Below are 24387 nucleotides of genomic sequence, written 5' to 3' on the forward strand. Positions count from 1 at the left end.
ATGTGCATTTATGTGTATATATGTACACTAACATTTATACAAAGTTGGATCATACTGTACTGTTTTAATGAGAAGTCAGCTGTAAATCTTACTGAGATTTCCTTGTAAGTGTTGAATCATTTTTGTCATACTGCTTTTAATTTTAATTTTAATTTTTTTTAAGAGAGGGTCTTTCTCTGTTGCCTAGGCTGTAGTGCAGAATTCACTGCAGCCCTGCACACCTGGGCTCAAGCAGTCCTCTGCCTTAGCCCCCTGAGTAGCTGGATCTACAGATGCACACCACCATTCCCACCTAATTAAAATTTTTTCGTCGAGACAGAGTCTCGCTATGTTGCCCAGGCTGGTCTTGAACTCCTGACCTCAAGCTGTCCTCCTTTCTTGGCCTCCCAAAGTGCTGGGATTGCAGGTGCGAGCCACTGTGACTGGCCTGTCTTACTGGTTTTAAATCTTCTCGTCTTTGGCTTTCAACATTTTTAATATGATGTGTCTGTAGATTTCTTTTTGTTTATCTTACTTGGAGTTCATTGAGCTTACTGGATGTGTAGATTAATGTTTTTCAATAAATTTTTCAAAATTTCAGCCATTATATATCTTCAAATATTTAATTCTGCTCCTTTCACTTCTCTCCTTTTGGTATCCCTGTTCTGCTTATGTTGGTGTATTTAATAGTGCCACATATTTCTCTGAGGCTCTATTCATGTTCTTCATTCTTTTTCTCTGTTTAGATTGCATAATTGTTACTGCTCTGTTTTAAAGTTTGTTAATTCTTCTGCCAGTTAACATCTACTGTTGAGCCTCTCTAGTGAAGTTTACATTTCAGCTTTGTACTTTGTTTTGTTTTGTTTTGTTTTTTGAGATGGAGTCTTGCTCTGTTGCCAGGCTGGAGTGCAGGTGCGATCTAGGCTCACTGCAAGCTCCACTTCCCGGGTTCACGCCATTTTCCTGCCTCAGCCTCCTGAGTAGCTGGGACTACAGGTGCCCGCCACCACACCCGGCTAATTTTTTGTATTTTTAGTAGAGACGGGGTTTCACCATGTTGGCCAGGATGGTCTCGATCTCTTGACCTCGTGATCTGCCCGCCTCGGCCTTCCAAAATGCTGGGATTACAGTGTGAGCCACCACACCTGGCTACTTTATTTTTTTTTTAATTAAATAAATTTTTTTTTTCATTTTTGTTATTCCATTCCTTTTCTAACTTAGCTGATCAGCTTTGTGCTTTTGAATTTGAGAATTTCCATTTGGTTCTTTTTAAGCATTTCTGTCTCTTTACTGATATTCTCTATTTGATGCAACGTTGTTATCATACCTTCCTTTACTTCTTGGTTTCCTTTTGTTCTTGGAACATAATGGCTACTTCCAAGTTTGTCAATCTGACATCTGGTTGCACTCTCAGGCAGTTTCCGTTGCTTGCATTTTTTCTAGCATATGGGTCATTCTTTCCTGTTTCTTTGCATGTCTTATAATTTTTTGTTGGAAACTAGACATTTTAGATGATATATTGTAGCAATTTTGGGTACTCCCCCAGCCTTCATTTATTATTTGCTTGTTTACTTGTTTGGCGACTGGTTTATTTTATGTTTTTGAGACGGAGTCTTGCTCTGCCACCCAGGCTGGAGTGCAGTGGCATGATCTCGGCTCACTGCAACTTCTACCTCCTGGGTTCAAGTAGTTCTCTTGCTTCAGCCTCCAGAGTAGCTGGGATTACAGGCACTCTCTACTGTGCCTGGCTAATTTTTGTATTTTTAATAGAGACAGGGTTTCCCCATGTTGGCCAGGCTGGTCTTGTGACCTCAGATGATCCACCTGCCTTGGCCTCCCAAAGTCCTGGGATTACAGACATGAGCCAGCATGTCTGGCCAATTTTAGTCAGTCTATTCTTCCCTTACCTCCTGTGAGAAATGTGAAGCATCTGATATTGCTCCTCACAGGGTATGCTCACAGACACCCTGGGATAGCATGGTTTGGGCAGGGCTCTCTTTGACATTCCTTTCCCTGTTAAGTTTCACTGATTGCCAGCTGTTTACTGTGTTGTTTTCAACAATGTCCTGGGGCATAAGTTGCACTACAAAGTGATCCAGTCAAATTTGGGCTCCTTTGAAGGGATGCTTCCTGATATCAGTGTTTGAGATTTATTCTTACCCCAGAAGGGCTCCTCCCAGCTCTTATTCCCTGTTTCTCTCTGGCAAACTAGTAGGCCTACAGATTTGGTATCTCCATTAAGTCTGTCAAGCTTTTTCCCAACTTGCCTTTTACCAGAACTTCCACTGTTTTTGATAGTACCCTTAGGCTAGAACTTCTCTATACTCTGTTGCAATCAAGTCCTTTTGTTTGAGGAGAGATGTGGATCTCTCAGTTCTATGTCCTGCTTCTTCCCCAGGGCTCTGACAGGACATGTCTCCAAGTGACAGCCCTACTTTATTAGCTGAGTGTTTGGTGGGAAGTAGGGGATGGACAGCAGCCCAAGGTTTCCTTGGCTTGCCCTCCCCGTCCATCCGCAGCGTGGAGCCCTCATCTCATAAGCCAGGGCAAAGGCTATCAGGGCTCCAGTATTCTCAGCAGCACTGTGTCCAAAGCTAGGACTTCTGTTTGGATGGAGGAAGGAAGCCCACTTTTCAGCCACTCTTGATGGAACTTTGCCACCAGAAATACTGATGTCCTAATCCTCCTGGAATGAAAGCCGTACTACTGGGAGCTGGAGGGGAGAAGGAGTCCTGGGTTCTTGGCTGCACTTGTGTGGATTGGAATCTCCATTCCTCTGAGCTGGGGGGAAGGAGGGAGTGGGTCTTGATTTAAATATATATATTTTTCTCTTTTTTAAATTTAATTTAATTTTATTATTATTATACTTTAAGTTTTAGGGTACATGTGCACAATGTGCAGGTTAGTTACATATGTATACATGTGCCATGCTGGTGTGCTGCACCCATTAACTCGTCATTTAGCATTAGGTATATCTCCTAAAGCTATCCCTCCCCTCTCCCCCCACCCCACAACAGTCCCCAGAGTGTGATGTTCCCCTTCCTGTGTCCATGTGTTCTCATTGTTCAGTTCCCACCTATGAGTGAGAATATGCGGTGTTTGGTTTTTTGTTCTTGCGATAGTTTACTGAGAATGATGATTTCCAATTTCATCCATGTCCCTACAAAGGACATGAACTCATCATTTTTTATGGCTGCATAGTATTCCATGGTGTATATGTGCCACATTTTCTTAATCCAGTCTATCATTGTTGGACATTTGGGTTGGTTCCAAGTCTTTGCTATTGTGAACAGTGCTGCAGTAAACATACGTGTGCATGTGTCTTTATAGCAGCATGATTTATAGTCCTTTGGGTATATACCCAGTAATGGGATGGCTGGGTCAAATGGTATTTCTAGTTCTAGATCCCTGAGGAATCGCTACACTGACTTCCACAATGATTGAACTAGTTTACAGTCCTACCAACAGTGTAAAAGTGTTCCTATTTCTCCACATCCTCTCCAGCACCTGTTGTTTCCTGACTTTTTCATGATTTAAATATTATATTCTTGTGTTTCTTACCGAGTTAAAGTAGATTTTCTTGATTTAATGTTTATATATTTGCTGTATCTGCTTCAGATCCTCTTCAGAGACTTTAATTGGTTGTTTTTAAAATATATGTAATTTTCACCATTCTCCCTGGGTAGTGAGTTTATGGAGTTCCTCATGCCGTCATGCTGGAAGTTACTCATAGATACTGTTTTGTAACTTGTTTTCCATCTTTCATATTGTGAATAGCTTTTCTTATCACGAAATCATTACAGTTATAGCAACATAGGAAGATGCAAAGAAAAAAAGTAAAAATTAAATGGAATTCCACCCTCCAATGACTATCGTTATTAATATTTTGATGGACATCCTTCATATCTCCTCAGGCACATATTCATTGATAGATATGCATACAGTTCTTATGTGTTGCTCTGTAACATGTAAACTTTCTAACATTTTTTACACAGTGGTATGTCTTGGGCCTCTTTCCATATCAGAGTAGATTTATAGCCTTTTAAAAGTTTATGTAAATGTCTGTATAATATCTTATAAATTCATTTAATTTCTTACTGATAGTTGTTTAGATTGTATCCAGCTATCTACTATTATAAACAGTGCTTAGTGAACAGCTTTGTAATTAAGTCCTTGTTCATGGTGTAACTTATTTCCTCAGGCTAAAGGCTAAGGAGTGAAATTGCTGCTCAAAAAATATGAAAATCTTTAGACTATGAATGTGTATTTCTAACTTCTCTTTGGGAAGAGATGCACCAATATACTTTTTCATTACCAGTGCAGCAGACTGTCCATTTTTTGCAGCCTTGCCGTTAAAACAAAACAAAAAACTGAATGGTGTTAATTAGATATGCACAAATGGTACTTGTTAATTTAATTTGTGATTCTTTAATTGTTAAATAAAACTTTTGTCATTTTAGTTACCTGCATTTTTTGCTTTGTGAATTGTTTCCTTTTGCTCTTTTTACACCCTTTGAGTGCATTAAAAAAAAAAAACTTTGCTTAGACTGTTTATATTTAACCATCATACTAGTTGCAAATATTTTTTCCTACTATTTGCCTTTTAATTTCATTTATAAATTTTCATAGTGTTACAGTTAGAAGTTTTATATCTCAAAGCTATTCAATGTGCAGATGAGTGGATTAAAAGGAAAAAAAAGCTGTTGATTTTTTTCATTTGCCATTTATTTAATTTATATTTAGTAAGTACATTTCCATCCAGAGATAAGATATGTATTTACTTGTAGTTCCTTTTGGTTTTTCTTTTTGCCTTATTATGTGTATGTGTGTGTGCACCTTTAAATTAAAACTAGGATTTGTTTTGGTGAATGGTGTGAGGTAAGAGATTTAAATAAATATTTCTTCCCCAAATAAATAGATACTTTTTTTTTTAACTGTATGGGATAATTTATCCCTGTCACATGGCAGATGATTTTCAAAGTGATTTTGCATTCTTTTCAGACGTCTTGCTGCCCTCCAAAAAAGAAGAGAACTTCGAGCAGCTGGCATAGAAATTCAGAAGAAAAGAAAAAGGAAGAGAGGAGTTGATTATAATGCCGAAATCCCATTTGAAAAAAAGCCTGCCCTTGGTTTTTATGATACTTCCGAGGAAAACTACCAAGCTCTTGATGCAGATTTCAGGAAATTAAGACAACAGGATCTTGATGGGGAGCTAAGATCGTAAGTTGCCTTTCTCATTTTGGAAATGGAAAGGAATAGTAGGAGGAGTCTTACGAAGAGCCAAGTATTATCCTTGTCAGAGCCAGATTTTTATTATTTATTTATTTTACATTTTTTAAAATCAATTTTTTTTTTTGAGACAGGGTCTTGCTGTGTTGCCCAGGCTGGAGTACAGTGGCACAAACACGGCTTACTGAAGCCTTGACCTCCTGGGCTCAAGCAATCCTCCCACCTCAGCCTCCTGAGTAGCTAGGCCTTCAGGTGCACACCACCACACCTAGCTAATTTTTTTTAATTGTTTTGTAGGGTGGGATCTCCTTTTGTTGTGCAGACTGGTCTCAAACTCCTGGGCTCAAGCGATCCTTCTTAAAGTGTTGGGATTATAGGCATCAGTTACTGTGCCTGGCCTAGATTTTTATTAGTACAATGTGGCCTACATATGGTTTTATTTATTTAATGGATTCATCTTTCTGAGAAAATCAGGGACTGTGGCTATCATGTTTTTAGCACAGAATGGTGTTTATGGCTCTTGAGTTGAAATGCATGGCTCTCAATTGACTGTTTACTCTTTGAATCACATCTTAACTTTTATGTACATTTATGAGTAGGTTCGTTTTACTAGTGGCTGAGGAATCTGTCAAAATTGAGTGGTATTTTTAGCCTTAAAAAACAATTTTTTTTTTTTAAGACAAGGTCTCACTCTTATCACCCAGGCTGGAGTGCAGTGGCATGATCACAGCTCACTGTATCCACCTCCCAGGCTCAAGCAGTCCTTCCACCTCAACCTCTCAAGTAGCTGGGAGTACAGATGTGTGCCACCATGACTGGCTAATTTTTTATTTTTTGTAGAGAGGTGGGTCTTGCCATGTTATCCATGCTGGCCTTGAACTCCTAGGCTCAAGCTACCCTCCCTTTGCGTCCCTCACAAAGTGTTGGGATTACAGGCATGAGTCACCACTCCTGGCCCTTTTAGTCTTTTCTAGTGAAAAATTTTACCTTGTTTTTATTAAGATGAAATTAAAAGAAAAAACTTACTGATCCTTTCACTTGATGGGATAAATATACATTTATAAAATCTTTATGTTTTAGGGCATAGCAGATTTTCCCTATTTCTTGAGATTTTTAGTTTCTTTAAATCTCATATCTGAATATTGTAGGGAGAGTATTTTATGGTTGTCAAGGATTTTTTAAAGTTTTCTACTCCGTTGACCTTTCATTTCTGTTGACATGAATTGTTACAAAACAACAGCTATCAGCCATTGTAAAATAGGATTTTCTTAGATGTACTCCATTGTATTTATTCCTCAGATTAGGACTTTGCTTTAGGTAGGCTCTACAAATAAAGAGATTGAACAGGAAAACTATTCATTTGGAAGGAGTACTAAGTGGGGGAGGCAAGAAAGACACACAGAAGGGGAGGAGGTGTTCCTGGAGCTTTGAAAGACTGCTTTGAGCCTGTCTTTGGGCTTCCTAACCATGTTTAGATGTCGCTTGTCAGTATTAAGACAGCCTTTTTAAAAAAGTTGTGAACTTTAAGAATCATGACAATTTAATAACAAGTTTTAAAGGGAAATTTAAAAATTATGTTTTAATTTTATTTCTTTCATACACATTTTCCTTTTTACATACTTGTCATACTTTTTCCTATGTGCACACGTTTTTATTGAATGTATTCATAATATAGGAATAGTTTTTGTTTTGACATTATGTGGAATGTTTTGTTTATCACAATCTTCATACTTATATGTTTTAATATTTAGTACTTCAATTAGGGTACCTTATTAATAATTTTGTTGCTATTCTGAGTTTGCTTTTATCTTGAATATAGTCAGTAATGGTGTAGGGGACTACTTAATGTATATTGTTTTTACCTTTTTTTAGCTATTTTCTTTTTTTTTTTGAGATGGAGTCTTTCTCTATTGCCCAGGCTGGAGTATAGTGGTGCGATCTCAGCTCACTGCAACCTCTGTCTCCCGGGTTCTAATGATTCTCCTGCCTCAGCCTCCCGAGTAGCTGGGATTACAGGCACGCACTACTATGCCTGGCTAATTTTTGTATTTTTAGTAGAGATGGGGTTTCGCCACGTTGGCCAGGCTGGTCTTGAACTCCTGACCTCAGGTAATCCACCCACCTTGGCCTCCCAAAGTGCTGGGATTACAGGCGTGAGCCATTGCGCCTGGCCTTTTCAGTTATTTTCTTAGAAATGAGGTTGTTTGTTCAAAGGGTTTAAGTATTTGTATGGATTTTAATGTTTTTGGCTATATGTAACTTAAAAATCTCTTTTCTACTTTGATCCATGACAGTGAAAAAGAAGGAAGAGATAGAAAAAAAGACAAACAGCATTTGAAAAGGAAAAAAGAATCTGATTTACCATCAGCTATTCTTCAAACTAGTGGTGTTTCTGAATTTACTAAAAAGAGAAGCAAACTAGTACTTCCTGCCCCTCAGGTAATCTGATAAAAGCAAATTTTTCACTATGTGAATTTATATGCTTATATCATTTATTCAGCAAATGTTTGAAGGCCTGTGTACCAGGTTTGTGCTGGATGCTCTTAAGAAATTCACAGTTTAATGGGTGAGACACACATAAAAACAAGTAATTGTGGGCTGGCTGTGGTGGCCCACACCTGTTATTTCAGCACTTTGGGAGACCAGGACGGGCGGATCACCTGAGGTCAGGAGTTCAAGACAGGAGTTCCTGCCCAGCGTGGTGAAACCCTGTCTCTACTGAAAATACAAAAATTAGGCGGGATGGTGGCACACACCTGTAATCGCAGCTACTCGGGAGGCTGAAGCAGGAGAATCACTGGAACCCGGGAGGTGGAGGTTGCAGTGAGCCAAGATGGTGCCACTGCACTCCAGCTTGGGTGACAGAGTGAGACTCTGTCTCAAAAAACAACAACAACAACAAAAAAAACCAAAAAAAAAAAAAACCCACAAGTAATTGTGATATAGTATGATAAGATAGCTTCAGCTTCTCTGTATAAATTATTGTATCAGATCTTAAACTGCTCATATGATGGTTTGGTAAGTAATTATCAGCTCTTAACATTTTGTCAACAGGGTAGGGCTTTAGGCTTCTTTTTGTAGCTGATGAGGGTAAAGGTGTGGTTTGGCTTTGTGGACTTTAAGCTGCCTTCTCCCAGGGAATGTTTTGTTGTGGTATGCTTCTCTTTTTTGAGACAACAGTTGTGAAAGTCAATGTGGGAGTTGTGGAGAAAAGCGATACAAACATTCTTTCATTCAGCTTATTACAGGCTGTATTCTTTTGACTTACTATAGTTGGTCAGAAACATGGGACCTTAGGGTAACCTTTTTTTTTTTTTTTGAGACGGAGTCTCGCTCTGTCGCCAGGCTGGAGTACCGTGGTGCCATCTAGGCTCACTGCAACCTCCGCCTTCCGTGTTCAAGCGATTCTCCTGCCTCAGCCTTCCAAATAGCTGGAACTGTAGGCGTGCGCCACCACGCCCCACTAATTTTTGTATATTTACTAGAGACAGGGTTTCACCATGTTGGCCAGGATGGTCTCGATTTCTTGACTTCGTGAGCTACCATCTACCCACCTCGGCCTCCCAAAGTGCTGGGATTATAGGCATGAGCCACCGTGCCCAGCTAACCCTTTTTTTTTTCTGTTTTGAGTAAGTACAGCTTTGTAGAATTGGACAGATTTAATGGTGCAGAAGAAAGGACTTAGGAGACCAGAAGAACTCTTTTCCCACATGAGCATATTGGCTGCATCAACACAAGATTCTTGGGCATAAACGAGTTTTGTCATATCCTGACATTCCTAGTGGGGATATTTATTAAACTGAAATTTTGTCTTTAATTTTTTTCTTAGTACACCTTAGGATATTTATTTTGGTAAAATTACTAACACAACACCTTTAGATTTTCTTAGGGATCTTGTGGCTCACTGGACTCTTTCTGTGTGATATTTTAGTTGGTTTTCAGTCTTCCTCCTCCAATTTTGTATAAATACTGCTATTTTACATTCTTGGTACGTTGATATGTTGATTTGAAAGAATTTCAGTATAGAGATACAGCCTTTGTAGCTTGATTCTATATCATATGTGAATTTTCCCCTCACATTCTGTAGGGAAGGCTTTCTAAAGCTATATTATGGAAACTTTCAAAGCCACAAAAAAGATGAGTACTACTGTGAACTCGTGATATTAATCACACAGCTTCAGCAATTCATTTTTCTGGAATATGGAAATTTAAAGCTGTGTCAGCTCTCAGTTAAAATGTTGGTTTTTTTTTTTTTTCAATAGAGACAGTTTTGCTGTGTTGCCCAGGTAGGTCCCGAACTCCTGGGCTCAAACAGTTTGCCCTCCTAGGCCTCCCAGAGTGTTGGGATTACAAGTGTGAGCCACTGTGCCTGGCCTCAGTTAAAATGTTGCTTACTATGATAATTGTGTCCTTTTAGATTTCAGATGCAGAACTCCAGGAAGTTGTAAAAGTAGGCCAAGCGAGTGAAATTGCACGTCAAACTGCCGAGGAATCTGGCATAACAAATTCTGCTTCCAGTACACTTTTGTCTGAGTACAATGTCACCAACAACAGCGTTGCTCTTAGAACACCACGAACGCCAGCTTCCCAGGACAGAATTCTGCAGGTAACGTGTCACGTAGTAGAATGAGCCTTTTACTTTGTTTGTTGTCCTTAGAAGTATCATGCAGGAGAACTAAGCGGTTTGGTTGTGTTTCTTTTAGTGTAAATGGTTTGAAACTGAGTCCTGAATGCATAGATCTTGCAATATTTCTGTAGTAGGGAAGCTAAATAGATTCAGCAATCAGGTAGTTTTATTTTCACATTTATTAAAATTCGTAATTTTTTGAAGCCAGCCCTTCTACCTTCATTAGTCTTTTGTACCTGTCAGTAAAGCATAGTTTTGTAAAATTTGACATTGCCTACCAATCCTAGAAAGAAAGAAATACTTCCTTGCATTTCTGTACTTAGCTTCACATAGTGTGCCCGCAGTTCTACTTTCTTCCCTCTCTCTAACAAGTGGGGTAGACACAGCTTTGTGTGTTCCCAGGGTGTCTGTATACCAGAGAATATCCAAACCTACAAAACATAGTTGGGTCTTTTGGTACACTTACATCTCATTTCCTCATCTCTAATAGTCAGGAATATAATTTTAAGGCTTTGATTCGCAGCAAACAGTTGTGTAAGGGTTAGCAAGAAAAACACTTGTGCCCCTCATCCATAGAGGCGCCTGTTACAACTCTTTGTTTTACTTACCGCTAAAAGATCTTTGTTACTCATTGACCATTTTCAGTTTTAGGTATTATCTGTTGTTTTTCCACATAGAATTTGACATTTGGCTTTCACACCCTCTGTGTCCGTCATGCATACATTTTCTATTCCCCTATTGTCTGTTATAATTTGGTTAACTTTATATTCTTGGTTTATCTTATGACTCTGTAAATCCTATTCATTGCTAAACCATGAATTACCTTATAATTTGTGTAAGTTATACAAATACGTAATATTCGTACATATAGTATGTAATCCATAGCATACCATTGTACTTTGTGGTATAGTATTTTGTTTTTCTTGGAGCTAATACTTGTTTTATTCAGTTGCTAAGTTTTTTGACTAAGCAGTAATTCAACTCTAGACTACGCTGGCTGTGTCTGTTTTCTCTAACCTGTGCTGACTTTAGATAGTCTCATCTTTTTGAAGAAATCTTTCTTAGAACTTCCGAATGTTCTTGCCTGGACTCATTATTCTTCAGGGCTTGTTTATAGCTTGTTCTTTTGATTTCCCTTCATTGTCACCCTAGAGAGTCCCTTGGATCCCCTCTTTCCAGGCTCCCATGTCTTTGGCTTTCTTGGTTTACTCCGTTGTTCAATGAAGAATATCATTCAGTAGCTTTCAGAGAAAGGGTTCATAGGAGGTAGAATTTTTTTTATTAGTTTTTTTTCATTGATAAGGATAAATTGTATCTATTTATGGTGTACAGTATGATGTTTTGATATATGTATACCTTATGGAATGGCTAAGTCAAGCTGTTTAACATGTGCATTACTTCACATATTTATCACTTTTTTGTGGTAAGAACACTTAAAATCTACCCTTAGCAATGTTCAAATGTACAGTGTACTGTTATTCACTATAATCACTGTAATGTATAATATCTTGAACTTATTTCTCCTGTCTTACTGAAATTTTGTGTCCTTTGACAGATATCTCCCTGGTTCCCTCACCCCTCAGCCTCTAGTAACCACCATTTTACTCTTTTTCTGTGAGTTTGACTTTTTTAGATCCCACAAATAAGTAAAATCATGGGGAATTTGTCTTTCTCTATCTGGCTTACTTGATGTAATGTCCTTCAGTTTCATCCACGTTGTCACAAATGACAGGATTTCTTTTTTAAGGCTGAATAGTATTTTATTGTGTTTATGTATCACATATTTTTAAATTCATTTCTCCACTGGTGGACCCTTAGGTTGTTTCCAGAAGTAGAATTTTTCAAGATCTTGCATATCTGTAAATTACTAATCTACCCTCTTGGTTGATAGTATAACTGGGTATAGAATCCCAGATTGCAGTGGTTTTTGTTCACTGTGTTGAAGGTAGCACTGCAAGGTCTTCTGGCTTCCACTGTTGCTCTTGAGACCTCCTATACTGTTGAGTTTGTTAAAAGTAAACCTCGTTTTTTCTTTTCTTGAAGCTTACATTATCTTACATGATTTATGATGCATGTTTCTTGGTGAAGGTCTTTTTCAACCACTTTGGATCTTTTCATTCCAGAGACTCATGGCCTTCAATTTTGTAAAATTATTTTGAATTAAAATTGTTTTTCTCCCTTTCATTGATCTCTTTATGAACCTCCAGGTTTTCTATTAATTCCTCTGCAGTTTTCTATCTTATTGATTTTGATTTATTTGTAGGAGGTTTTCTCAATTTTATCTTTATTCAGTTTTTAATTTACTATCATATATGTAACGTTTAAGAGCTTTTTAAAATTTTGTTCAGTATTTTTTTTTTACCATCTCTTATTTCATGAGTATCTTATTTCTCTGAGGCTGTTAATGATGGTTTTGTTTTTATAAGTTTTCTTTTCCTTGCATAGTTTCTAAGTTTTTTGTTTTGTTTCCTTTCTGTCTTTCCTTATGGGTATTTCCTCAAATGTCCGGTGCTCTTTGCCTGTGTCTAGAAGTGGGTGGGGGGCAATCACAAGCTGATTGGAAGCTCCTTAGGTGTGGGTAGGGCTCCTTGACTCCTGGCTTCCCTGGAGGCTGATCTGGCTGGGATGTTTCACTGGGAGAGTTCTTGATGTCAGTGTTAGTTCTTTTGGATCAGTGTTAGTTGTTTTTGCTTAGGTTAGTCATATTCCTCAGAGAAGTAATTTCCAGTCTCCTATCTACAGGGTATAAAGTTGGCCAGTCTCTGGGAACCTAGTTGGGGAAAAAGGCTGGATGTCTCCAATCTAAAATAAAAACTTCTGCTTCATTTCTCTATTTTCATAGTGATAATTTTGCTCTTAAGTCTTCCTGGTATTCTCTGGTTTAGAAATCTTTTTTGTACTCTCTTCAGAGAGTAAAGCCCCTCTGATTTTTGTAAATCCTGTGAGAGAGAGAGAGAGAGAGAGAGAGAGTGTGTGTGTGTGTGTGACTAAAAATCCTATAGACTTTGTTTTTTATTATCACTCTTTTTCTTCTCATTTTATATTGTTTCGTGAAAGTTTACAAAATTATGGCACACTAGTTATTAGCCAGCTCAAGGCTTTGAGGAGGTCTGAACATAGGGTTTCTCAAGTAAATAAGTAAAATATCTAGCATATCAGAAGCTTTAAAAACAATAATGTGATCTTGCATTTATTTCCTTGGATTCTGAACACAAGTAAGGAATGTGTTTCAGGGTGTTCAAGGCCAGGTAAAGTGTCAGATAAGCCTGTTCGGGCAGACTGGGAAAGAGAAAACCTAACCACTCACAGAGGAAATATGGAGGGACCTAAACAGTCCAGAATACAGACAGGAATCCACTTGAACTGTATAGACCTGTTAATAACAGGGGGCAATAATGGCTATAGGTGTTGTAAGAATCCCACTAGCCAGCTTCTCCTGGTGGCCCTGAAGTGATGGAGACGCTTCTGATAGAGGCTCTGTCAGTGTTACATGGCTTAGTATTGCTCATGCATGTGCAGCACTTATCCAGCCCTTTCATTAAAATACAGAGCATGCTTTCCTGGTTCTGTCACTTTATCCACGCCTCAGCCTTTCAGATGTCTCCACTTCTGTGACAGATAGGAATAACCTGTCCCCCACTTTTTTTTTTTTCAGACGGGGTCTCACTCCCATTACCCAGGCTGGAGTGCAGTGGCATGATCACGGCCACTGTGCCCAGCCAGTTTTTTTACTTTTAGTAGAGACAGGGTTTCGCCATATTGCCCCAGGCTGGTCTCGAATTCCTGGGTTCAAGTGATCTGCCCGCCTTGGCCTCTCAGAGTGCTGGGGATTACAGGCATGAACCACTGCACCTGACCCCCCACTTTTTTCAGTGGTGCTGTTTGAAGAAGTTTGCACGTGAGAATATTCACACTTGAAATTAAAAAAAATAGTTTTTTTTTAATTTTGGGAAAAAATTACACTATAGGACAATATAAGGGACATTTAATGGAACTCCTTTCATGGTTTTTAAACAGTTTTATTGAGATACCATTCTTACCGAATTCACCCATTTTTACTGTATTTACCGAGTTGTATAACCATCACCACAGTCAATTTTAGAATAATTTCATCATCCAGAAAGAAAACCCATACCCATTAGCAGTCATTCCCCATTCCCCTCAAACCTGCCAAGTTTTCAGGCACCCATTAATCTACTTTGTGTCTCTATAGAGTTCCCTATTCTGCACATATATGTAAATGAAATCATATAATATATGATGTTTTGTGACTGGCTTTTTTCACTTTGCATAATATCGTCAAGGTTCATCCATGTTGTAGCTTATATCAGTACTTTATTCCTTTTTGTCATTGCATAATATTCCATCGTATGAATATACCATGTTTTGTTTATCCACTTATCAGCTGATAGACACTTGAGTTGTTTCTACCTTTTGAGTGTTAGGAATAATGCTGCTTTGAACAGATGTTTGTGTGGACGTGTTTTTTTCCTTACTCTTGCATATATACCTAGGAGTGGAATTACTGGGTCCTATGGTGATTATGTTTAACTTTATGAGGAACTGCCAGACTGTTTCCAAAGTCGCTGCACCATTTTATTTGTTTATTTTTGAGACACGGTCTTGCTCTGTTGCCCAGGCTGGAGTGCAGTGGTGCAATCATGGCTCACCGAAGCCTTGACCTCTTGGGCTCAAGCAATCCTCCCAACTTGGCCTCCCGAGTAGCTGGTACTACAGGCATGCACTACCAGGCCCAATTAATTTTCTAATTTTTTGTAGAGATGGGGGGGTCTCACTGTGTTGCCCAGGCTGGTCTTGAACTCCTGACCTCAAGTGATCCTTCTGCCTCAGCCTCCCAAAACGCTGGGATTACAGGCATCAGCCACCGTGCCTAGCACATTGTACGTTTTTATTAGGAATGTGGAAGGGTTCTAATTCTTTACATCCTCACCAACACTTGTTTTCTGTCTTTTTGATTATAGCCATCTTGTAGTCAAACAGATCCTAGTTGTGAAGTGATATCTTGTGTTTTTGATTTGCATTTCCCTAATAGCTAATGACATTTCATGTGCTTATTGGTTATTTTTATATCTTTGTTGTTGTTGTTATTGAGACAGGGTCTTGCTCTGTCACACAGGCTGGAGTGCAGTGGCACCATTATGGCTCACTGCAGACTCAACTTCTCAGGTTCAAGCAGCCCTCCCACCACAGCCTCTCAAGTTGCTGGGACTACAGGTGTGCACCACTGTGCCTGGCTAATTTTTTATTTTTGTAGAGATGGGATCTCACTATGTTGTCCAGGCTAGTCTCGAAGACCTAGGTTCAAGCGATCCTCCCACCTTGGCCTCCCAAAGTGTTGGGATTACAGGCGTGAGCCACTGTGCCTGGCCTGGCCTGTGTGTGTGTGTGTGTGTGTGTGTGTGTGTGTGTGTGTGTGTGTGTATATATATTTTTTTTTTTTTTTTTAGAAATAGCTATTCATATTCTTTACTCATTTTTAAATTGGGTTATCTTTTTTTTTTTTTAATTTAAAAAATTTTTTGTAGAGACAGGGTCTTGCTGGTGTTACGTAGGCTGGTTTTGAACTCCTGGCTTCAAGATTCTCCCACCCCAGTCTCCCAAAGTGCTAGAATTATATACGTGAACCATTGCACCTGACTGGGTTTTTTATAATTGTAAGAGTTCTTTGTATATTCTGGATATAAGTTCCTTATCTGATATATAACTTGCAGATGTTTCCTCTCATTTTGTAGGTTGTGTTTTCACTTTCTTGATGTTCTCATTTGCAGTACAGAAGGCTTATATTTTCATGAAGTATAGTTTAGCTATCTTTTTCTTTTTTGCTTATGCATTTAATCTTATCCAAGAAATTCTTTCCAACCCTGGGTCATGAAGAGTTATTCCCATGTTTTTTCCTCAGATTTTATAGTTTTAGTGCTTACATTTAGGTCTGTGATCCACTTTGAGTTAGTTTTTTATGTACTGTTAGGTATGGATCTACCTTCATTCTTGGGCATGTGGATATCCAGTTTTCCTAACACAATTTGTTGTAAAGACTGTTCTTTTCCCGTTGTATGTTCTTAGCAGCCCTTAAAAAATCAATTGACCATTAATGTAAGGGTTTATTTCTGGACTTTCAATTCTGTCTCATTGATCTATTATCTATCCTGTGCCAGTACCACACTGTCTTAATTCCTATAGCCTTGTAGTATCCTTTTGTGTTTTTAATAGGCTTTTTAACTGATTGTTAAAGAATATTGAAGTAATGAGTGAATGTTAACTGGGAGTGTAGTAGTTATTTTGAAAAAGCACAAAACAGGTTTAGAACCTGAGCCATATGCAGTAAGTTTGGGGCTTGTAACTTTGGATTTCTCTTCTAAAAGATGTGGGGGAAGTTATATATTTGTTGGAATTGGGTTTAGCTGTAATAGAAAACCTCTAACAGTGGCCTAAATAGAATAGAGGTTTATTTCTGTTTCATGTTCTAAGTGTTGAGAGAGAAATCAAACTGGGGCTTGTGTGGCACTCCCTGGTGTCAGGGACCTGGGCACCTGCTTTTTTGTCCTCCCCCATGTCAGGTTTCTCTTCTTAGTTTCTCCTTGTGGCAGGTACAGTCGCTGCAGGGCCAGCCGTCATGTTTGCATATAGCCTGCAAGAAGGAGGAAAAAGGGCACACCCTTTCCCTTCTTAAGAACGCATCTCTTGCACACATCATTCTGTCTGTCCTGCAGGCCAGAACTTAGGCACACATGTCCTAGCTACTGGGACATGTGATATTTGTTCTGGGTAGCCAGGTGCTGGTTAAGAATTGAGGCTTCTGTTACTATGGAGGAAGAGAATGGGTGCTTGGTGACAAGAAGTCTCTGCCACAGTAAAATAAGTATCTACTAATGAAAATGATTATGATTGGTTGAAGCCCTTTGGAACCTCTAAGATGAACTGACAGAAGTTGAGATTTAGTCTAGTCTGTGACATATTTTTTTTGTAAAATTTTGATAAATTTTGTTTTCACTTCGTGAGCTTTTATTGGTTCAGTGTCTGTTCTATGTGTGATAAAGGTGGTACCTCTGGCTGCTGTTGTGTGTAGCTAGGAATAAGAGGAGTTTTGCTTCTGTCTCTTGGCCTCCTCTGATGTAGTCTAGGGTATATCAGTCAAGATTTAATTAAGGAAACAGAACCACTAGGAAAATCATGGAATAAGGAATTTGTTAGAGGAATTAGTCCCATATACAGTTATGGGAAAAGCAGGGCATTAAAGGTCTGAAAAGGAGTGTTAAAGATTGGAGAAAGGTCACCAGCCCTGGTGTGGAGTGAGTCGTAGCTTACAGGGAAATCTGGAGGCCAGGCATGGAAGTCTGGAGGGTTGTTGACTCTTTGTCACTACTGTTTCTGTGAGTTTGAAGCAGAAGTCTGGTCACCAGGGCTGCCTGTAAAGGAGGAGAATTGGATATATGGAGCCAGTGGGGTGCAAGGACACACTGAAACTTGCCAGCTCCTCTGCAAGTCTGTCACTACCTCTGACCAATGATGGCCTTCAGAGTGTAGTGGTTGCTACTTCACCTCTGTCACCTCTGCTTCTCCTTCTGCCTCTACCTCTGTTTTACTTTTGATGAACTCTACTCAGTACCAAGAGGGAAGAGGATTCTGGGAAACATCCCAGTGTAACCAGGTCGACAAAGGATAATTCACCACATAGGAGATAGCTCTCAGATGCACCGGCATTTTACTGGGCCAATCTCATACTGGGCCAAACTCCCCCACTCCTTAGCCACACCATTTTTGGGAGTGTTGCCTATTTGTAATTTTGGCACATATGGTATTTCACGTCACCCACTCTTCCAGGAATATATACTTTTGCCATTTGATTCTTATTTCTCCTCTTTCCTATGCAGAAGATCTAAGCCTACATACGTTTCTTTCTAGTAAATGCTTTATATTTGGAATAGCAAAAAGGACACACACAGGGCCTTTGATAATGTGAAATTCAAGATTTTTTTTCATGAATAAAGATATACAGAATAATGGAATAAGTCTTGCTCTGGTTATTTTCATTTTGCCTCAAAATTTAGTGATTTAGTGCATTTTACTATGCTTATGACTTCTGTGAGTCAGGAATTCAGACAGGGCACAGAAGGAGTGGTTAGTCTGTGCTCCATGATGTCTAGGGCCTTAGGAGGACTCAGCAGTTCTGTGTGATTTGATGGATAGGGGATAGAGTCATTTGGAGGTGTTGTCTTTCCATGTCTGGTGGTTGATGCTGGCTGTTGGTGGGGTGGGTCCTCAGCTGGGAATGTGGAGTGAATCTGCATGTGGTCTTTCCATGTGGCTTGGGCTTTCTCATAGTGTAGTGGTCTCAGAACAGTTGAACTTCTCACGTGGTATCTCAGGGCTCCACTGTGAGTGCGGTGGGAAGCTGCGTTATTTTTTCTAAACTAACCTGGGAGGTCAAGCATTGTCACTTTTGTTGTGTTCTGTTGGTTTCAGGTGAATCACAAGCCCACCTAGATTTATGGGGAGGGAACATAGACCCTACCTCTTGATGGAAGGAGTATCACAGTTGGATTTTAAGAACATGAAACATGAGAGAGAAGGTTGTGACCATCTTTGGAAAATAAACTTTGCCACAGGCCCTAAGTTGGACATAAAGAGATTTATGGGTACAAAGATAGCACTGAGGACAGGGTTACAGTAAAGGGGCTAAAGAGAACGTGGTCACTTCTGCCTAAAGAGATCAGCAAGACTTCTGAAAGGGACCTGACCCCCACAAGTTGTTTTCTTGTGCAGTGGAAAGGTTGCTTGGGAGTATCTTAAGTTCCCAGTAGAAGAAACAGACCTCAGAGATACTAATGAAGACTGGATAGAGAATTCAGTGGTGAAGCCAGACTAAAACCCAGGCATTCAGACATTTGGCCTAAGCTGGGAAATTTGAATTCTTGTAATAGTAATTTCATATGTGAGGCCACAAAAGCACACCTCTACACATAAAACTTTATTTGATGTATAAAACTTTTTTTAAAATTTTATTATTATTATACTTTAAGTTTTAGGGTACATGTGCACAATGTGCAGGTCTGTTACATATGTATACATGTGCCATGTTGCTGTGCTGCACCCATTAACTCCTCATTTAACATTAGGTATATCTCCTAATGCTATCCCTCCCCCGTCCCCCCACCCTCCAACAGTCCCCGGAGTGTGATATTCCCCTTCCTGTGTCCATGTGTTCTCATTGTTCAATTCCCACCTATGAGTGAGAACATGTGGTGTTTGGTTTTTTGTCCTTGCGATAGTTTGCTGAGAATGATGGTTTCCAATTTCATCCATGTCCCTACAAAGGACATGAACTCATCATTTTTTATGGCTGCATAGTATTCCATGGTGTATATGTGCTACATTTTCTTAATCCAGTCTATCATTGTTGGACATTTGGGTTGGTTCCAAGTCTTTGCTATTGTGAATAGTGCCGCAGTAAACATACGTGTGCATGTGTCTTTATAGCAGCATGATTTATAATCCTTTGGGTATATACCCAGTAATGGGATGGCTGGGTCAAATGGTATTTCTAGTTCTAGATCCCTGAGGAATCGCCACACTGACTTCCACAATGGTTGAACTAGTTTACAGTCCCACCAACAGTGTAAAAGTGTTCCTATTTCTCCACATCCTCTCCAGCACCTGTTGTTTCCTGACTTTTTAATGATTGCCATTCTAACTGGTGTGAGATGGTATCTCCTTGTGGTTTTGATTTGCATTTCTCTGATGGCCAGTGATGATGAGCATTTTTTCATGTGTTTTTTGGCTGCATAAATGTCTTCTTTTGAGAAGTGTCTGTTCATATCCCTCGCCCACTTTTTGATGTGGTTGTTTGTTTGTTTTTTTTTGTAAATTTGTTTGAGTTCATTGTAGATTCTGGATATTAGCTCTTTGTCAAATGAGTAGGTTGCGAAAATTTTCTCCCATTTTGTAGGTTGCCTGTTCACTCTGATGGTAGTTTCTTTTGCTGTGCAGAAGCTCTTTAGTTTAATTAGATCCCATTTGTCAATTTTGGCTTTTGTTGCCATTGCTTTTGGTGTTTTAGACATGAAGTCCTTGCCCATGCCTATGTCCTGAATGGTATTGCCTAGGTTTTCTTCTAGGGTTTTTATGGCTTTAGGTCTAACATTTAAGTCTTTAATCCATCTTGAATTAATTTTTGTATAAGGTATAAGGAAGGGATCCAGTTTCAGCTTTCTACATATGGCTAGCCAGTTTTCCCATGATGTATAACACTTCTGATGTGATGTGTTAGATTGATAGAAGGAATGGAAACATTGAAATCTGCCATGACTGGTATTCATTTTCTCTGTTAGCTTTCATTGAGAAAATGAGTAAGGATTCTGCCTGCTTCAAGATTTGTATAGTAGGACCAGAAGAGATTCTGCAAGCCTGTCTAAACTTTTAAACTTGCTTCTTTGTCTTCTTGTTAATCAGGAAGCCCAGAACCTCATGGCCCTCACCAATGTGGACACCCCATTGAAAGGTGGACTTAATACCCCGTTGCATGAGAGTGACTTCTCAGGTGTAACTCCACAGCGACAAGTTGTACAGACTCCAAACACAGTTCTCTCTACTCCATTCAGGTATTGTAAATGAACACGTTTTTATTTTAGAAAAACTTGAATTCAAGGACTTAGCATATTTGCTTTAGTAATGTTTACGGAGAATGACTACTTATTGTGTTGAATTTTCCTCTTTGATTTCTTCTTCATAGTAATAAATAATAGTGTCCAGGAAATGGTTAAATACTGTGGAGTGCCTCCCCCCCTTTTTTTTAAGATGGAGTCTCGCTCTGTTACCCAGGCTGGAGTGCAGTAGCACGATCTCAGCTTACGGAACCCCTCTGCATCCCGGGTTCAAGCGATTCTCGTGCCTCAGCCTTCTGAGTAGCTGGGATTACAGACATCCGCCACCATGCTTGTCTAATTGGAGTGTTCTTTTGCAAAGCTTCGGATCCTATCACGTTATTTTTGAATACTTTGTATTTGATTTTAGAGTAGATTGATTCATTTTTAATGATTACTTTGTGAATTTTATTATGTAATCCTTTTATGTATGTATTACTATTGCTTTCCCTCCAGCATTTTATTATGAAAATTTCAGGCATTTAGAAAGGTTGAAAGAATGTGTGGAAGTTATCAGTATTGAAATGGAGTCACTTATGTTACATTTTAATGAAAAAGGAACCCTCATGCGCGTATGCCTATGACAGAAATTATTGCAGGGACCTTCTGAAAACCACACAAATTCCAGATAAGTTGCTTCTGTGAAGACATTGCCCTACCAACAGCCAGTACAGATTGAGCATCCCAAATCTGAAAATCCAGAATGCTCCAAAATCCAAACTTTTTTTTTTTTTTTGAGACGGACTTTCGCTTTTCTTGCCCAGGCTGGAGTGCAGTGGCGCGAACTCGGCTCATCACAACCTCCGCCTCCTAGGTTCAAGCAATTCTTCTGCCTTGGCCTCCCGAGTAGCTGGGATTACAGGCATGCGCCGCCACGCCTGGCTAATTTTGTATTTTTAGTAGAGACGGGGTTTCTCAGTGATGGTCAGGCTGGTCTCAAACTCCTGACCTCAGGTAATCCACCCGCCTTGGCCTCCCATAGTGCTGGCATTACAGGTGTGAGCCACTGCACCCGGCCAAAATCCAGACTTTTTGAGCACCAACATGACTCTCAAAGGAAACGCTCATTGAAACGTTTCAGATTTTGAATTTCCTGATTTGGCATGCTCAACCAGTAAGTATAATGCAATTATCCCCAAATCTGAAAAAATCCCATATCTAAAACTCTTCTGGTCCCACATTTCAGATAAGGGATACTCTTATCTATACCGGCAATGAAAACAAATGCCACCTCCTGTGATAAGTCCCTGTAACCAATGGTCTTTGTTTCAGAACAGTTTACATAGACTCCTCCCTTGTATCTTTAAAAACTTCTCCTTGCCCCAGCACCCTCAGTTGTACCTATGGTCTGTCATAGCACACATATCCCACATTGTAATCCCTTGCCGTTCCTGAATAAACTCTTTGTTTTGGAGACCCAGTCTCTCACCCATTTAAGTTGACAAATGGTAAAGTGAACATCCATATACCCACCACTTAGATTCTAAGATCGTTAATATTTTACTATATTTGCTTTATCACATATCCATCCACCAATCCATCATATTTTTTAATGTATTTCGAAGTAACTTGCAGATAGCAGTTTGTTTGATCCCAAAACACTTCCACATGCGTTAACTAGAATTCAGTATTTCTTTATAACTCTTGCTTGGTTTTAAGCTGCTGTTTTTTAAGAAGAATCTTTAAAATACAAATGTTATGGAAGCATGTAGTAGGAAAATGGAATTGGAACTTACAATGGTTGGAAATATTTGGGGTTTACTTTGAATTTTAAGTGTTAAGATATGTCTTCCTACTGGTTATTTAGTAGAGAAAGCACTTCAGGCTATTACACATATCATGACAGCAGAACCAAGAAGCACTGGCAGCCAGTCTTAAACATTTAACACTTCTTGAGAGTCTTGTAAGAGAGCATAATCCCTCATTTCCTATGTTTAGTCGGCTCTCTGTATCTGAGGATTCCACATCTGTGAATTCAACCAACTGTGGATAAAAAATATTCCAAAAAACTCAAACAGTACAACAATAAAAAATAACACAAATAAAAATACAATATAACAACTATTTATATAGCATTTACATTGTATTAGGTATTATAAGTAACCTAGAGATGATTTAAAGTACATGGGAGGATGTGCATACGTTATATGCAAATACGATGCCGTTTTATATCAGGGAGTTGAGTATCTGCAGGGAGTTGAGTATTGGTCCTGGAACCAATCCCCGGTGGATACTTAGGGACAACTGTATGTCTTGTCTCTCACCTAGATTGTAAAATCCTTGGGGGTGGGAACCATGTCTTATGTGATGACACCTTACCTATCAGGAATAGCTGTCTGGCGGCATCACCGTTCTGCAACACACCAATATACAGGAAATAGGCAACCAGGAAAAAAAAAGACTTTGAATAATTAAAATATAGGTTGCTGCAAAATCTGTGGATCTTATTCCTAGGAGAATCTCTTAGGCCTCACTCAGGAACTTACTCATGTTTAGATGTGATTCTAAAAGTGTGCTGTTTGGTTTCTAAACAAAATGTAAAAGGAGGAACTATTTAAAGTGTGTACATTGGTAATAATGACAGTGATAGTGATGTGAGAACCAACAGCTTGATAGGGAGGGAGGAGACAAATATACACCAAACTCAAAGAGTCATCTGGGGTCATTGAGTGTGGTGGCCCACCTCCCTGCCCACTGCATGTTCTTAGTCGCCCTAATGTGCCAAGAAAAGGTTGAAATAATGTTTAGTGGACGTAGTTTAGGAAGGCAAGAAAATATCAAACATAGTGATTATTGTAAGTCAGTAAAATAAAAATACCATGCTAGCTAGACCAAACATTGATTTTAACCTAGAGATCCTAACAAAACCAGCTAGACAGAATTTCTGAAATCTTTATTCTTTTTTTTTCTATATTTCCTGTGAAATAATTTATGTGAAAAACATTTGAAAGCACAATCCAAATGTAAGTGGCACTTCTGTTAATTGGGATTCCTGTCTTTCTAGGACTCCTTCTAATGGAGCTGAAGGGCTGACTCCCCGGAGTGGAACAACTCCCAAACCAGTTATTAACTCTACTCCGGGTAGAACTCCTCTTCGAGACAAGTTAAACATTAATCCCGAGGATGGAATGGCAGACTATAGTGATCCCTCTTACGTGAAGCAGATGGTAAATGTCAATTCCCTTTTAATACTCTTAAATTTTTTTTTAATATCTCATGGATGCCAAATTAAAATTTCTCCTGTTAGTGCATATCACATATACCTTAAGAATCTATACACCTGTGGATGCCAGAAAAAGAATGATTTGTAAGACTTGATGAAAGGGAATATTTTGGGCTCAAAACCCACCTTTCTTTATGCTTACTAGGTTTGTGAATATTGATGTTCGTTGTTGATTTCACTGAAGTTTTCTTTAGCAAGGTGAGGTAGAAAGCTAACTGTAAAAATTAGGTTTTGCTTCTGCCCATGTTACTGCGTTTATTACTTTGCTATTGGGCCTTATTATCTAATGCCATTGTGAAATTAAAAAAAAAACTTCTAATGATACTGGCTTGTCTTCAGTTTAAAATTAATTCTAACCTCATGTATATATTTGGTTGATTTATATATGTTTTTTAAAGTTCAAATTGATATGAACTAAAGCCAACTCTGAATGGATACATAAGAATTAAATAGATTAAGAACCTCATGCATGCAGAGCATGCATTTGGACATTTGAGGGGATCTAAAGTTGAATAAAGATGTCCTTTGTCCTAAGGAAATTTATATTCTGGGGAGATTGACAGTACTAAACTAAGTCCAAAAATAATTGCAATATCAGAACAGAATAAGCCCTTTGAGTAAAACCAATGTGCTTAGGGTAGTTAAAGAAGGGAATAATCACATTTGTT

General features: G+C 38.9%; 1 protein-coding gene across 2 annotated transcripts in view; it reads left to right on the forward strand.

Annotated features, from left to right (window-relative positions):
• Positions 1-24387, forward strand: part of CDC5L (cell division cycle 5 like) — a 62982-nt gene that overhangs the window by 11211 nt on the left and 27384 nt on the right. For both annotated transcript variants that reach the window (XR_010158026.1, XM_016955627.4), the window contains exons 6-10: positions 4981-5199; positions 7503-7647; positions 9626-9814; positions 20306-20454; positions 23501-23663. Coding sequence is in view for 1 of the 2 variants with exons in the window: in XM_016955627.4 (XP_016811116.1) it covers positions 4981-5199; positions 7503-7647; positions 9626-9814; positions 20306-20454; positions 23501-23663 (865 nt within the window). In the remaining variant the exon portion in view is untranslated. The remainder of the gene's footprint in view (positions 1-4980; positions 5200-7502; positions 7648-9625; positions 9815-20305; positions 20455-23500; positions 23664-24387) is intronic.

This window comes from Pan troglodytes, chromosome 5 (genome assembly GCF_028858775.2).
Source record: "Pan troglodytes isolate AG18354 chromosome 5, NHGRI_mPanTro3-v2.0_pri, whole genome shotgun sequence".
Taxonomy (NCBI): Eukaryota; Metazoa; Chordata; class Mammalia; order Primates; family Hominidae; genus Pan; species Pan troglodytes.